The sequence below is a fragment of the Gigantopelta aegis genome, chromosome 6, assembly GCF_016097555.1.
Source record: "Gigantopelta aegis isolate Gae_Host chromosome 6, Gae_host_genome, whole genome shotgun sequence".
NCBI lineage: Eukaryota > Metazoa > Mollusca > Gastropoda > Neomphalida > Peltospiridae > Gigantopelta > Gigantopelta aegis.
The window spans coordinates 79,283,235-79,300,374 of record NC_054704.1 but is presented as its reverse complement, the minus strand read 5'-3'; the positions used below and the strand labels follow the sequence as shown (position 1 = coordinate 79,300,374).

At 34.0% G+C, this 17,140-nt stretch overlaps 1 protein-coding gene across 4 annotated transcripts; it reads left to right on the top strand.

The window, feature by feature from the left end:
• Positions 1-3,443: 3,443 nt before the first annotated feature.
• Positions 3,444-17,050, top strand: LOC121375395 (non-structural maintenance of chromosomes element 1 homolog). 4 transcript variants are annotated; one of them, XM_041502821.1, is made up of 9 exons: positions 3,444-3,499; positions 7,064-7,125; positions 7,984-8,142; positions 8,800-8,939; positions 11,449-11,526; positions 11,701-11,844; positions 12,566-12,682; positions 15,397-15,526; positions 16,339-17,050. In XM_041502821.1, exons 3-9 carry the CDS (start codon positions 8,028-8,030, stop codon positions 16,404-16,406), a joined length of 792 nt encoding a protein of 263 aa, XP_041358755.1. In that variant the 5' UTR covers positions 3,444-3,499; positions 7,064-7,125; positions 7,984-8,027; the 3' UTR covers positions 16,407-17,050. The 4 variants fall into 4 exon arrangements, with proteins under 4 accessions (XP_041358755.1, XP_041358756.1, XP_041358759.1 ...); XM_041502822.1 differs by lacking the exon at positions 7,064-7,125 and having other exon boundaries at positions 3,447-3,499; XM_041502825.1 differs by lacking the exons at positions 3,444-3,499; positions 7,064-7,125 and adding an exon at positions 4,166-4,183.
• Positions 17,051-17,140: the final 90 nt, after the last annotated feature.

The window sequence follows — 17,140 nt, the reverse complement described above, 5'->3', positions numbered from 1 at the left end:
CGGAGTTATAACCCATTTGTACCCTTTTGCGTTTCTTTTTTTGAAGAGTATATATAGTTGGAGGCCATGAATAAGTCAGTCTGACTGACTGAGTTACAGATATGCCATATTTGGTATAATAAAAAAAACTTTTAAGGCTCAATATTCAAGAATAATTTTAATAACACATGGTTTTGCTGCGAATGCTGGTCAACTTGCACCAAAAAGAGATTCACCCCAGTCAGTATAGTCAAGTTGCACACCCTCAAAATTTTATTAAAATCTCACCCTGGTGCATGCTCAACTTGCAGAAAGAGTTTGCCCAAACATGATTAATACTGAAAGGAATGTTGCTCATACTTACATATTAACTACATGTATTGTTGACAGATCAATGGATTAAAAATTATGTAGTGTTTGGGGATGCTTGAGGTTCGGGCTGTACATAATGAAATCCCGAACATCGCCCGAAGACAAAAATAGATAGGCCTACCGAATGTTAATGCAATTGTTTCTAAAAAATATTTTTCCTACATTTATTTTTTTAACATATAAATACATTGTGTTATGGTGTATCTTTATACCAAATATGAACAATGTACACCTCTGCATTAACACTGGGGCTTTGTTTTTGTCTCCGGGTGACGTTCGGGCTCCGGGCTATAAATAGGCTGACCGCATTTGGCTCGCTGGATCATCGTCAGTTTACTCTGGTTCAAACTGACAGGGAAGTACCCCTAACGGATTTTCTCCTTCTTCCTCACCAATCGAGGTAACAATAGAATAAATAGACAAATGCAACAAGTCCAAACTAACGTCCGATAAGAATGAGCTATTTTCCAAAGAATCATTACATGCTGTCGCCATGCTAACCTACTAATGAATGAGTGGAATTCACCGGATGTTACGACACAGGTCAGATGTGGGTCAAATCGACTGGATCAGTGTTTTTCCCCTGAGCGTTTTACAAAAAGTCACTTTATTAATAATTGGGGTGGTATTTTTGTTTTTTGTTTAATAATGTAATCTTTATTTATTTTGTATATATACTGTGTATTAATAATGTGCCATGATTGTGGACCTTTAAATACCCTATGCAATCTCAGCAAAGTCAATATCAGTGACATCGTTACAGTCTTGTATATTGGAATCTGAGTCACTGTAAAAAAAAAATTCACGATTTGTGTCTGGATAAAATTTGGGGAGAAGGACTTTCCTTTGGCACTGTCACTAACCCTAACTCTATTTATAATAAGTATTTATAATGTTTTTTTAGACATCACAGTGCCAAAGGAAAGTCCTACCCCATTAACAGGCCCAGGTCATATCTCTAACCCATGTTTCAATTTGCCCTAATTTTTATTTTGTTAAAGTACATCTATTCATTGATTTGTCCTATATCCATTGATTTTTAGATGTCATTGATTTGTTCTATATCCATTGATTTTTAGATGTCACACATTGTGATTTATATTGTGTGTTTATATAAAATTTACAAATAAAAATAATGTTACAATTTTGTTTATTATCATTTACTCAAGCCATATACATGAAATATGTAGGCCTACAGGCATTAGACTCACACTGCATACTACATACCCAGCTGAGGTTCAAAAGCCGAGTACGGTATGTTGATTTTGCCTAGCTTCAGCTGACTAAAAATAAACAGCTGATAAGGCATTAATATCCAAAGACAGAAAAGGCTTTCAGTGAACTCGTATGGAAAACTTACTCGTATGGAGGAAAATGCAGTGAACTTGTATGGAAATCCACAAGTGAACTCGTATGGAAGACTTACTCATATGCCTGTGTACGAAACAAAATATATAACATGACACAAAAATAGGTGACCACAGGTGACACGAAAATAGGTGACTGCCGTTCACGCACAAACCGCGGTTGACACGCAAATAGTTGACCGATGGTGACATAAATAAGAAGCATGTATACAAAACAAGTGTCAAAATACACATTTAAGAGAAATATCAAAGTATCTGCATATCCATACATCCCCATGTACGAGTTCACCATTATTTTTTCCATCCGAGTTTGTTTTCCGTTCATAAGAGTTAGTTTCCATACGAGTTCACCGTATCCCATAGACTCCGATGATAGAGGCTTACCTAATATTTGATAATGAATAAACAGAAAAAAAAAAAAAAAAAAAGACTTCAAAACTATAATAAATATATTTATTTTGGGGGCGAAACGACTAGGTACAAATGAGATGTAAGGCGAATCAATCCTGGGTGACTATGACTATGGGCGAAACAACGTAAGGTTCAAAATGGATTTACTATATTTAGGGCGAAACGACCCGGAATCCCGTTAACTTATGGTGCCGAAAACTAGTAACACGAGGATACATTTTGACCTTAATTGGGTACGTTTTGACCAGCTTCCCTTACCACCGAAACCCTCTCATCCACAATATCATAATCAGTCAGTTCTTCGATACATATAAAATCTTCAAACCCCTTCTTAGATAAAAACGACGGGGCTACTTCAACACGTTTCCAGTCCGATTTTGGTTTCACGTGCATAAATCCAGCCATGTTTTGAAAACTGATTTTACAGAATTGCTACGCCTTTCTAACATTAAAATGATGCATTGTGACGATTTTGGTCGAAAACCAGTAAATGCATTTTTTATTCTCTAAATAAATATGTATAACTTGTAAATATACATTTTGTCATCTATTTAATGTTTAATATATAAAACATATTTAAAAGTAAAATTAATATTACTTACTAAAAAAATTATTAAATTATTATTATAAGTTCACTTATAAAATAATTTGGTGTAAAACCCCAGTCTTCAGCCCACAATTTATTAGAGCTGTAAAAATATAAACTTTCACCACACAGCAAAGAATCATTTATACACGTGTCTAACGGGGTTTTTTTTTTGTATGTGTGTTTAAAGTAGGACACGTGTATATTATAGTAGGAAGTACACCAAAATGGGACAAATGTATTACAATTTTGAAGAAGATACATTGAATATTAAAAGTTTGATCCTTAATATTTTTGTTATTTGTTATGTTATTTCATCATCATCATCATCATCATCATCATCACCATCAGTAATAGTAGATTTGCAGTCTAATGTACAATGCAGTAAATTTTGTAACCATCTCGAATTGTTGCGAAGAATGTCAAACTATGTAGGATTTATGGCCTAATATAAAACTCAAATACCGTACCGGTAAGTAGCTAAATGGTCATTACAAAAAGATCCAAATTAAATTTAGGTCAGTGGTGATGATGATGCATCATGTTAATGGTGATGTCGTCATCCAGGATAACTATGTTGGTTATTATCAAAATCATCATCACCACCACCACCAACAGCAGCATGATGGCAGCATCATAAAAAGTGTAGTTCTTGACATTGTTATGATTCATGAATTGTAATATAGTTGTTGATGCTGTATGGTTGGGTTTTTGAGTCTTTTAAAAGTTATCTTCTCTTGACAGATCTGAAAAGAAAGTTGTTGTCTGAATTTTGTAATTCCCGGTAGGCTAAATATTTTGGATTTGTACAATACCCCTAAACGTTTCTGTTATATTTACTAAGTTTGTCGAATGCTCAGTATTTTCACATACCACGTGGAATTATATTTTATATGGATTTAATTTTTCGTTTTAATTGGCGGCATGTTTAATTTTAGTTCGTGGCTATTCATACGAAACCGTATTATGCGTATCTGGTGCGAAAAATAAGATAAAATTAAAATTTGTTTTGTTTAACGACACCTCTGGAGCACATCGATTTATTGACGTGGACAGAATTTGGCTTTAGTGTGAAACCAAACAAACCTGGAGCAGAAATTAAAAGCTAAAATATAATTTTGACTGCTCAGTCAAAAGAATAAAAATGATTTGCACAATTTAGAAGAAATCAGATTTTTTAGGTGTTTTTTTAGGAAAATTTTTTTGAAGGGTATCACAAATTCTGAAAGTTTTGGAAAGTTTGTGATTCACGAAAAAAAACTTTGTTTTATTGATTGTAAAACATTTGGTAATTTTTTACATATCCTCAAGTAACTGTGAACTGGCCTATTACAACCGTGTCCGGTGTATCGGCACGTCCGGTGATTCGGCGCACTTGGTATTTTGCTTAAGTATGCTTAGGAAGTTGTCATGTTGTCTGGGTTTTTTAACGGATTAAAGTTCAATTCCTTTTTCAGTGGTTAATCAGGTATCAACATATTTATTGTTACGGGTGCAATAAATTTTGTTTTAATAATTATCAATAATTATATCAATTTCAAAATAAATCATTGACCTGTTTTCATGTCTATAAACGCGAACTAGGTCAGCCTTATTGATATTAAGAATGTTAAAACCAATCTAAAAACACCTTTCCCACATTTTTTAAATTATAGTAAACTAATTATTTTTGTTCGGTTATTTTTATTTAAACTGAAAAGTAAAACACAGACAAATGCAAACAAAATGAAACTTTTACACCTTAATTGATAGTCCTTCCAATTCACAATTGTGACATTGTTATAAAAAATAAAAGCGAAATAAGATCCACGTGTGTGCACAATCTACCCAAGAAAAATAAAATCCATGTAGGCATCTTAAATAGGCTAATAGCCATGCATGACAATGAACATATATGCATCTGCAGTATTGTGCCACTCGAGAAAACGAGTCCTAAATTGATCATGAGATGGGTCATGTGTGATAGTTCATTTTCATAGTAATATTTTTAACAAGACAAAACAAAAAAGTACTAAAATAATTCTGGTACAACTAGCATTTATGGGCTAAAAGTGAGGTCATGGGCGGTCTATAAATAGCAGGGTCAAAGATCCACACCTACTGCGCCGAATCACTGGACATGCAAATCGTTTTGGATACAAGGGGGTGCCTATATTTATGCACCATTTTAAAATGTTTATTTACTACAGACATAAAACAATTTGTAGTGTATTTCAGATTATGCACTGCTTCATTGGTGAGAGACACATTTTATTAAGTATTTCAGTGTTCACATAGAAAATGGTCCTTGAATGCTTAGGTGCGCCGATACACCGGACAGCACTGTATATCCTCCCATAATATGTTTTCGAATAGATAAGCAAATATTGCAAATTTCTGTAATGAATTCTGAATTAAAAGCTAAATAATCTTTCTTAACGGTTCATTGCAATATAATCCACGAAACAGACGTAATTATAGATGTTAAACACAATACTGGTTGCAACAGAAAAGTTTTTTCGACATTGTGTCTGGATATATTGCGAGGAAGTTACGTCATATGTTTTCGAACACGTGATAGTTTCTACAAATAAACAATGCTCTGTAGCAGCACATGAATGTGTATGTATGGTATGCCATGTCTTGGATGTGACCAAGATGTTTAGCTTCCTCATTTTTAGATAAAAAGGTTTGAGATCCAGATTTGCTACATGACATGACAATCTCCCTCTACAGTGGTCATACAGTGTTGTAACTGGGACTGAAAACCTTTTGGCAGCCTTACGGATGTCTATGCGATTGTTTATTACAGCAGAATATGCCATAGAAAGATTTTCTAGGGTGTATTGACATGATCTGGATCTTTCAGTGCGAGAAGTAGTCTAAAAAGAAAAAGGAACCCTACCTTCAGAAAAGAAATATTGTAAAGTCTTGCAGACATTTATAAGAAATGGTCTAACCAGGCTTCCATATTTTTCTAAAAGAATCAGATTTATTTTCCTTTAAAGTGAATGACGTATTCAATATTGATATAAACAAAGCAGACGACACATCAAGTGCAGATATAGCCGATGCAGTAAAGTGCTACGTTTGTATAAATTTACATGATGGTATGTACCCAAAACTTGGACAGCGATTCATTAACATTATTTGTCAATAAATTAATTGCCATAATTACACAAGAAGTTTTATACGCAACATTTTTGTAGCGAACGATGCACAACTTCTTCTTGTCAATCTGTGATGTTTGTTGACGTCACACCTTCAGTATGCACCTGGAAAATCGCGTATAAATGAGCTGTTCGAAAATATATGATGTTCGAATTTATATGACGGTATGATAATTAATGGGAAATGGTTTCTACATACGTGCATTATAATGTACGATAGATTTGATGAACAAATGTTTTACCTTGTTCACTTTATTGTCAAAATCAACCAGCAAATGTTAATATCCATGCCATATTTTGTTGTGAAGAGATTAAATGCATGTTGTAGTCTAATATTGACATTCTTCAGCTAGTTCCATAAACCAGGCTATAGTTCTCAAGAGTGACGCGTGTCACGTGACATCAACAAAACTCTTATGCAATGACAGCGGTGTAAAACATTTGTTTGTTTACATTTGTTTAATATTACACAGACTTTAATACACACAGTGCAAAATGGTGGTCGTGTACATACATTTCCCTTTGTGTAAATTTTTTTGTGATGTCTACTTGTCTTTTCTTCATTTGTGCACTTTGCTTTTGGGAATGTTTTCTTAATTCGACAAAAGTACTTTGATGTCCGTGTTCATTCGTATGCAGATTCCTTAAAACCAAGTCAGATATAAATAGACTGGTTTATGGAGTAGCGTGGTTCATGATTTTTTATGATATAAATTATAATGTTAGTGAGGAAACCTGCGCTATATTTTTCCATTAGTAGCATGGGATCTTTTATATGCACAATCCCACAGACAGGAGAGCACATTGGATCCATTGATGTACTGCATGTCCTTTGGCTTGACCTTCTAGAGGGCTAGTTCCAAAGCCATCTCTGGTGTACTAGACAGTGCCTCCAGATGTGAAGTCTTCCTGTGCTTGTCGCTTTGGACCACCTGCTCTGCACTGTCTCAACTACTCGACAGGGTCGAAAGATACAGTACACTGTTATTTAGAAAATACTCTGTTTTAAAATTGAATTGTAAATCAAATCTTTCAGTATCCATTCATGAAAGTTGCAATAAAAAAACGGAATAGTGAAATTCACATGTGGCTATTCCATCTTCTAATGTAATTCTCCTGATATATTCTTGAAACAAAAAAACTAAAAATGAAACTACTTTATTGAATGAAACTAATGTGCGGGTTGCTTTCTGTTCTAGTCATCACTGAAGTATACACTGACACACGCTCACTTGATCGTTGCGCTATTGTGCATAACAAGGTAACAAGTTAGGCAAGCGTTTTTTTATGGTATAGTACCAGTACATTCTTTGAGGAAATAAGGGTTTCTTAAAATTCACTATCCTTTGGAATAGTGGTAAAACCCCCCAAATTTCTACCCCTACTCGAAAGGATGGGATTCACTGAAGGGTAGAAGGAGGAAACTGGCTCACAATTAGCTTGTGAATCTGCATGGTGTTTGTGATATTCTGTTGTAACTTGTCAATGTTACTCACTATTGACAGTGGTGAGGGCAGCGATTCAGGAGATACCAATTCCCCCCAGCCTGCCCTGTTGACCTGGTCGCTCAGTCTCTTATCTCCTTACGAGGCGCCGACTAGCAAGGAACCACCACTGGCAGTTGAGTCTCCACTTTTGCCTATCACTAAGTAGGCAAAGATTCCAGCTCTAATACAATTCCTATGATTGAGGATAAATACCTTTACATTGATAATTTTTTAGTTCAGATATTTCACATATTAATCACTAATACTCACTACAGGAAGAAACCCAACAGCATCTACTTATTTAACTGAAATATTGTTGAAATGGGATGCTATTTCGTTTCTCTTCCTGTAGTGTGTGTATTAGTAATTAATACCGGTATGTGAAATTCACATAAATTTGTTATCAGCAAACATGAAAATTATAACATTATTATAAATAGTGTATGTTTTAACAAATAATGGTATGTTTTTGATAGAGCAACGTTTTGACCAAAACATGGGTACGTTTTTGGTAGAATAATATTTTGACCAAACAAAGGTACTTTGTATCCAAAATTGGTATGTTTTGGTTTGGCTATCGTCTAAATTATTAAATATTTATTTTATGTGTTTCCACTCTTTGTATTCCACAGATCACATTCCATATTGTTCCTTACATTGTGAGTAAGTTATCAGCATGACAGCGATGCGCCCAAGTCACCAGATGTTTCTCCAGACTTTTATGTCTCGTGGAATTCTTGATGCCAAGGAAGTAAAACTAATGTACAAACAGTGCTGTGAGCAATTCCAAGGTAAATGTTTATTTTGTTACATCTACTGGTTTATTCTTTGAGACTGAAGATTTTTGTAAAATCTTCAATACATATATTACTGAACAACAAAAAAGAAACAGAAATATTAATTTAGTTTTGTTTAATACATATTTCAAATGATCTGAACCCATTAGTTTTCATGTCAGTTGAAGTTATAACTAGCTTGTGAAAGGATATATTAGACATACCTGTACTCAAAATAAAGGTTACACTCATATATTATTAGGTTGGGTTGGGGTTTTTTTGGAGTGGGGGGCGGGGGGGGTAGGTAATAAAATTAAAATAAATATTAAAAAATACACCTGATATATAGATTTTTTTTTCTATTTTACTTTTATTAGATACTATTCACAACTTCAGTCATTTAATGAAACAGAAAACTATTTTTGTTTTGGTAACCTCATCCTAAAAATATATGTAGTGCTCTTGTAAGTAATAAAATATCCACATTTTTGTTTGTTTTAAAAGAGTACTCGGGCATTATCTGTCTTACCTCAAGCTTATGGTTTATATAAACATTAAAATGGGTGGGGGGTTTTCAGTTCCTTAAGTCTGTTAAAATATCTAAAAAGTAGAAATATTTTTAACTAATGATATTTGGCTATCTCAATCGACATATAATGTGTTGTTTTTCAGAACACTACAGTGACAATGAAGAAGAAAGACGCCGCGTGTTGGCCGAGTTTGTGAGAACGATTAATTCTAATCTTCATCCACTACACATGGAGATTAAGAAAGGCGTTAATGAAGATGACGGCTCCAATTATTATGGTTTGGTAAGTAACACTGTCTTTTAGTGTTATAAGCAGGTTAGCAGTACGGTAATATGAGTTTTTAAAATGTAAATGAAGTCTTACCTTTGTCTCACATTTGTCATAATGACGTCACAGTGATAATGTTAACAAAGAACTTTTGAAATGACAGTCTTACAAGAAAGTCATGATATTGAATCCCTTCAAGAGTTTTAATACCTCTTTCAATTATAACAAATGGTTATAAAACTGTGACAATACTGTTAACATTTTGTTATTGGGATTCAGGGTCATCGTACCCAATGGAGCAGTTGTAATTAACCCATCAGCGCATTTTTAAAACTCAAGGCTATTTGATGTCTACCATATGGTTATTGGGACACTAACAACATAATTAAATAATTATAATGACCCATTGCTGTGTTATAGATTATTCAATGCTCACTCTGGAATACATTTAATTTTAGCTAGTTTTAATATACAGTGTATGCAGAGTATTTTCTTGAAAATTATTAAAAAGTGGTAATCTAAAGCAGGCATCGAAATAAGTTGAGAATGGTCGTTCAGGTTACCGGGAGGTTACCACATGTAAGAAAAGTCGAGAACAGTGTTTCGCTTTCGAGAAAAATTTCAACGTTATCGGTGGTTTCCTTTCCGAACGTAAACCAGGCAATGCATTTCGGACTTCATTTTCTTGTAAGGAATTGCATCGATGTTCACATGCACTTGTGCAATTGCAAGCAATTATAGTCATTCTGCGTTTAAGCAGCATCCACTAGATGAATTTACTTCCATGTTTCGTTTTCTCATACGAAATTGCACCGATGTTCTTGCGCACTTGTGCAATTCCAAGCAACTTTAAGCAGCGCCCACTAGGTAAATTTACTTCCAGATTTTGTTTCTCATACCAATGTTCACGTGCACCGATACAATTTCAGAACATCCACGTTTTAGCAGCTTCAACTAGGTAAATTTACTATTGTACTAATCATCCTGTACACATCTGAGGGATTGAACAGTAATGTGAACGTGATCAATTCCACTCAAAATTTCACATTTCAAAAATATTATCGTTCATTGAGTATAAGAGAAAATAAAAAACAGAACACTTTTATTTTCATCAATTTATTTATTCAATTGTTCAGTTATTAAATATGAGACACATACTTGTAAAGAATTACATGTAATACATTAAGAACAGTGATAAGATGAAGAATGAATCATAAATACATGTATACTACAATAATCATCTGGCACACATATAAGGGTATTAAAACTAGTAGTAACAGAAATTCAATTCTAACTTTCATATAGTTGTGGTAACCTATAGATTACCAGGCTATATTTTATAGTAACCTGTAAATGGGTTACTAGACACTGCTTATTTTGATGCCTGTAATGAAACATTTATTAGCCAGCAACTAAATGTTGAAGGCACTTTGTATCAAAATTAACAATTGGCAATGGACAGGGTGAACCCTGCTATTCCTACCAATGTAACCAAGGGATCATTTATATGCATTTTTCCAGAGGCCATGGTACATGTAACATGCCATATCAGTATATGCCATGGTCATATCCGAGGCCATGGTATATGATGTCCTGTCAGGGAAAATGCATATAAAAGAACGCTTGTTGCTAATGGACACATGTAGTGGATTTCCAGTGAAGACAATGTGTTAGATTTACCAAATGTTTAAAATCCAATAGCTGATTAAGTAAAGTTTGTTTTGTTTAACGACACCACTAGAGCACATTAATTTGTTAATCATCGGCTATTGGATGTCAAACATTTGGTAATTTTGACATACAGTCTTGAAGAGGAAACCCTCTACATTTTTCCATTAGTAGCAAGGGATCTTTTATATGCATTATCCCACAGACAGGACAGTACATATCACGGCCTTTGATATACCAGTTGTGGTGAACTGGCTGGAATGAAAAATAGTCCAATGGGTCCACCATGATGATTAATTAATCAGTGTGATCTAGTGGTGCTGTTAAACAAAATAAACTTAGTCGAATGGTCACAGGTTGGTATAGGAAAATGTCTATGGGTCTATGAAATCTAGATTAAGAAACTATACATACTCAGGGGTTCTAGAAATGTTTTTTAATTCTCTTGCCATGGAGCCAGTGATTTGAAAATTCACTGGCCATGATTAAAATTCCACTTGCCCAATTTTAACTGTAGATAGGTATATTAATGTCATGGATGGGTCACAGATTACTGGTAGCCAAATATTATTTAGTGAAATGACACACAAGAAAGAAATCTAAAGAAGTCACTTCTAGATCCAGTTGTTTTGTTTTGCTAACTCATGGCTATGATCAAAGTCTTGGATTTTTTAAATACATTTTTTTCCATTTATTTTATTTTAAAATTAGCTTGCATAAAATAATAATATTGAATCCCTGCATACTGTAAACTGTTAAAAAGCACATGTTCTGGTATTTGGTTTGAATCAATATCTTTTAAGTTTTAGCTCAGTAAAATTATATTCATTTTTAATTTGTTATAGTCTGTTTTTAGGTGAGCATCAGTGAATCACAGATCACAAAGTTGGCATCAGATTACACACCTAACGAACTAGAATTTTTCAAAAAAATTGTAAGTATTATTTTTAAGGTTAAAAAAAAAGTGATATAAAATGTTTTATAATTTAGAACCTTGAGAAGTGGCTTTCTTTATAATTAAATGTATATTATACCAACAATACCATTTTACATTAAATGCATATTGAGTGGTGCGCTCCACTTCTACTTTTCATGGTGTGTGTTTCAGGTGGGGTTAATTGTGGAAGCTGACGAAGGATCAATCAGTTCTATCGAAGCTCTCAATCAGACAGAGAAACTAGAGAAGAAAATCAGTAAGAATGATGCTCAGGATCTTTTGGAGAAACTTCAGCTTGAGAAGTGGCTTTCTCTTGTAAGTGTCTGTTGACCAAATGCAACAGTGTTTGATCATATTACCAAATTAATAATATCTCTCTCTCTCTCTCTCTCTCTCTCTCTCTCTCTCTCTCTCTCTCTCTCTCTCTCTCTCTCTCTCTCTCTCTCTCTCTCTCTCTCTCTCTTTCTCCTGATAGTTGTATGAACAAAAGCTTTTTTAACCCCATCCGGTTCCCAGTATTTGATACATCAATGAGTTATTATTAGTACATATTGGGATCTGTGTTCCATGAGTGTTGTAAACTTTACTCACCACTTTTTCTAAACCACACTAACCACACTCGCTTGGGGCATATGAAGAAAATGATTTGTCACTCGCCTGATAATTTAAAACGTGAAGGACTAGTGCAGTAGGTAACAGAATCTATCACACTTGCTGCATCTAATAATGTTCTATGATAGACATTCCCCTGAGACTAGTTCAAGAAGAGTTATTTTTAGCTCTCCTTAGCATGTGAATTTATATCGTATTAGTACAATAATATTATAAATGACTCCCCATAATCAAAGTTGGGGGAGTAAATAATTACGTGTCTCAATTTCCTCAACTGGTATATCAAATGCTGTGGTATGTACTGTCCTCTCCTGCATGTAAAAGATTCCTTGCTGCTTTTAGATAAGAGCAGTTTATATGATGGCAACTGGGTTTTTCTTTAGTTGTCATAGTTTAAAATTTATAAATTGTGTTATATTTTCAGACTCGAGGTCGTGTTTCCCTGGCAACTAGAGCTATATTAGAATTAGAACAGTATATCAAAGATGTCTATCCAGATACTGCAAAAATGTGCAACTTGTGCAAGAAACTTTGTCTAAAGGTAACGTGTTGATCCAATTTACTACTATAAACAAACAGAGGTATGTCAGTGGTTTATTTCAATTCATTGATTTTTTTTCTTTTTCTATTCCAATACGTTTTATTAATTAAAACTCTGCATGTTACCATACTTTTAAAAAGAATCCACATTTTAAGCTTAACAGTAAAACATATTTTGTTAGTTAAAATTACTTGCTTATAAATCCAAAATTTCTCGATCTGGCATCTTAAACATTTTAACGAAGTAAATAGAATAAAATAAAAAAGTTTTTTTTAATAAAAATTAACCGATATATTGAATGTCTCAGATCTTGCTATCTTTGTCCATATGCATGTGTGTTTAATACATCCCAGCACATAAAACCCCAGCTATTGTGCAGAAAAAAAAAAGACAGGGCTAGCTCTGGGTGAACAAAGTTTCGCCAAATTATTTATTAAAATTAAAAAATGAGTAGTTATTTTCTAATAAAATGCAGTAAAATTATTTCGCAAACTCAAAATAAAATTCACTAATTGTTTTCAAAATTCGCAGTTGGCGAATTTGGTGATTGCCAGCGCTAGCCCTGAAAGGTGAATAAGCTAGCGATTTATACACAGCAGTAGTCCAAAAAAAAAAACAAGATTTTATGTTTACACATAATCATAACCATTTTTAATGTGTATACTTATTTGGTGTACACAAAGGGTGTGATTTAGCTTAGTCAGTAGAGCACTTGTCTCATGTGCTTGAGTCGTAGATTCGAATCTCGTCAGTTAACACATTGGGTTTTCTTCCATCTCAACTAATACTTCACAACTGGTATATCAAAGAAAGACCATGATGTCTTGTCCTGTCTGACAAAACAAAATGGGAAAAATGTCAAAAAATTTCTTTGAAGACCGTCAATTATCCAATGTTTGACATCCAACACTTGATAGATTATTAGTAAATGTGCTCTAAGGTCGACGACATTCACTTTTTGCACCTTTGTTTTGCCTTCGTACACAATAAGGGGGCGAGATGTAGCTCATTGGTACAGCGCTCACCTGATGAATGGTTGATCTGGGATCGATTCCCGTCGGTGGACCCATTGGGCTATTTCTCGTTCCAGCCAGTACTCCACAACTGGTGTAACAAAGGCTGTGGTATGTACTGTCCTGTCTGTGGGATGGTGCTTATAAAAGATCCCTTGCTACTAATCAAAAAGAGTACCGGGTAGCCCATGAAGTGGCGAAAGCGGGTTTCCTCTCTCAATATCTGTGTGGTGCTTAACCATATGTCCGATACCATATAACCATAAATAAAATATGTTGAGTGCATCGTTAAATAAAACATTTCCTTCCTTCGAACACAATAATTATAACATATCCAACAGCAATTTCTTTATTATACAAAAAGGTACTTTTTTTATTTCTTTCATCTTTTAAAATTTAAACATAATATTTTTTCCAGAATTATGAAAAAATAAAAAAATACCGACATGTACCGTATATCTTCGCCTGTAAGTCGATCTCGGCTATAAGTCGAGTCCCTAATTTCAAGCCCTGAAAACGTATTTTTTTATTGACCCGTTTATAAGTCGACCCATGAAAAACTACTTATAAATATTAAAATATTTCTTATTTTCAGCACATGAGAACAATAATATTTGAACAAAAGAAAATTATTTTACAAACTTCGGTTTTCACGTTTTGTACATCGCAATATAATCAGACTATTCCAATCAAACTATCATTATTACATAGCATCAAAACGAAATATTCCCTTAGTAGAGAGTGAAAGCTGTTTGACTGTTACTGTATAGTATTGTACAGATGGTTTTGTGCACAGACAACAACTTTATTTATAAACACTGACAACAGATCACTACGATAAAACTGAAAGTATCACGTTTTGCCGCCATATTAATACATGTAAGGAGGATAACTCTGGAAAGTACACTGGTTTTTGTACCAAATGATGTGTGTCCCTATTGCTCTAGATAGTGAACTGCAGAGATCAGTCTATTTTAAGGGAAAGCTCAGTAATATTCATGAAGTTAATCACCGCCAAAACATTGTTTGAACAACCATTAATGCCAGTGACCAGATTTCAAAATAAACTCAGGCAACAGGTAGTTAGTATTGTTTACATTTTTACTATTAGTGATGACTGTTAATTTAACTAAGTGGACTGTTGTCTTGGCATGTGAGTGAGATCGTACGCCTTTTCGCATAACCAAAACCGTTCTAATGCCAAAAAAAATAGGTTATAAAAAATAAATATGTCAAATTAACATATTTGAGTATAAATACATGGCATACTTCAACAATAAAACTTGTAAAATAATCCCCAAAACAGTAATATTTTTTGGTGAATTTTTTTTACCCTCTTATAAGTCGACCCCCCAAGTTATAAAATAATTTTTGGGTGAAAAAAATTCGACTTATAGGCGAAGATATACGGTAAATGTTTCCATTTTCAGAACACTGAAAAAATACAAATGCAAAATTGCTATTGAAAATGTTTTTATTTGAACACTATTAATGCACCTGAATGTGTTTGAAAAAAATCTTGTAATTAAAAATTGTACCATTTACGAATTTGGATTTCAGGTGAAATTAATGTGAGACATGTTATATTAATTGTGTATCAAGCCAAAACAAGCGTGCGAAAAGTGACTGTCGTCGGCCGTAGTATTTTTTTTAATTGTTAATAAAACAGTTTTTATAATATTTTGGCATTACACATTGCAGGGTCAAGGTTGTGAGGAATGTGGTACCAAGTTTCACTTACACTGTGCTTCACGGTTCTTCAGGCAGGACGAGGCACACTGTCCAGGAGAGGGCTGCGGGGTAGCATGGGTCCACGAAATACCAAGGAGAGGTTTGTTGTCACTGGACAGTTTAGCTTTTATGTCACCTCAGGACATAATGAATTAATGCTAGCCATCCATACTTTGTCATTAGATCTATATATAAAATTAACACTGGTTTCTCTCCTAGTTGTTTGCAGGGATTTGAAAGTTGGGTGGGGGTCGGACTGTCAGTATGATGGACCAGGAGATGGAAATTTGATGGACCAATGGCTTGAAACTGTTATTGGGGTTTGGGAGCTAGCACTTCTAAGAAAAGTTTGAATTTAAGATGTTCAAATATGGCATTTCCATCATTCTCAGAACAATAATAGGAAAAAGTAGGGGATGGGTGTCCCCCATTCCATGGCCCTTGGTTAGCTATGTGCACAAGTTTTATTTTGTCCACCTTTAAGACTTACAGGCATCAAAAATAAACATGCAGTAAGAACCTTTTTGTAAATTTGACTATCAGTGTCCGTCACTCTGGGCTGAATTTACAGAGCCTGTTTATGTTTTACACGCATGTAACTACATACAGCAATGCTTAAACACCTGTTTATGTTTTACATGCATGTAACTACATACAACAATGCTTAAACACCTGTTTATGTTTTACACGCATGTAACTACATACAGCAATGCTTAAACACCTGTTTATGTTTTACATGCATGTAACTACATACAACAATGCTTAAACACCTGCTTTTACACGCATGTAACTACATACAGCAATGCTTAAACACCCGCTTTTAAGAAAAACAGGCTTTGTAAATTCGGCCCACTGTGTTTAAAAATATGTTTAAGATCTGAAAAATGTGTGGAATATTTGTTATCTTTACAGATACGGATGCCACTCAAGCAGCTCCACCGGAACGGTCTTCTCAGAGAAGAAGAAAAGAACGACATTAAAACATTCTGCCTGTTACAAATCTAATTGGATGGATTTCTTTGTTTCCATGTGTCTATTTATGTTGAACTTGTTACAGTCATTGACTGACAAAGCGGTTTTATCCATGTTGTTCATTGTGAAAATACATTGCACAGTTGCATGTACGTTATATCATGTACAGATTTATTGGTTTTGATATTGTTTAGCAGCTGCAACAGGTGTCCTCTGTTTATACTATGGAACATTCTGTTGTATGTTTTTCCTTTCTGGGAAACTTCTGTCTCAAATTTAAATGAATAAATGCACAACTTTAGGCATATTTAATTTATCAGTGGAAATAAATAAGATTACTGCATGTACAGGAGTGCCATATGAAAACTATGGAACAGGTTTGGGAATTGTGTTATTCCGTAAGCGACAGCAAGAGGTATAAAACAATTCCTAAACGAGTTCCATAAGTTTCATATGGCACTTGTACATGTGTAATAATTTATTTATTATCCATAAACTAATTTATAAGCCGCATTAAATATGACTGTATTCACTGCACAATCAATGTTCATAAGGTTGAACTAGGTCAGTCATAAAGTACTATCCTAATGGTACATTCATAGTGAAATGGTTTCTAGTTGTTATTTATAAGAATTAAACAACATAAATCCAGCTACCATCAGTTAATTAATTTATTTACTGTATGTTCTCATTGATGAATGCAAGTTGCATTGTCATAGCTACATCATTGATTTCAAATTGA

Bases quoted from the DNA above. Each gene is read 5' to 3' on its own strand.
- LOC121375395 (XM_041502821.1), top strand. From the start codon at position 8,028: ATGACAGCGATGCGCCCAAGTCACCAGATGTTTCTCCAGACTTTTATG. The intron at 11,845-12,565 runs GTAAGTGTCTGT...TTATATTTTCAG, and splicing joins TTGAGAAGTGGCTTTCTCTT to ACTCGAGGTCGTGTTTCCCT. The intron at 12,683-15,396 runs GTAACGTGTTGA...TACACATTGCAG, and splicing joins GCAAGAAACTTTGTCTAAAG to GGTCAAGGTTGTGAGGAATG.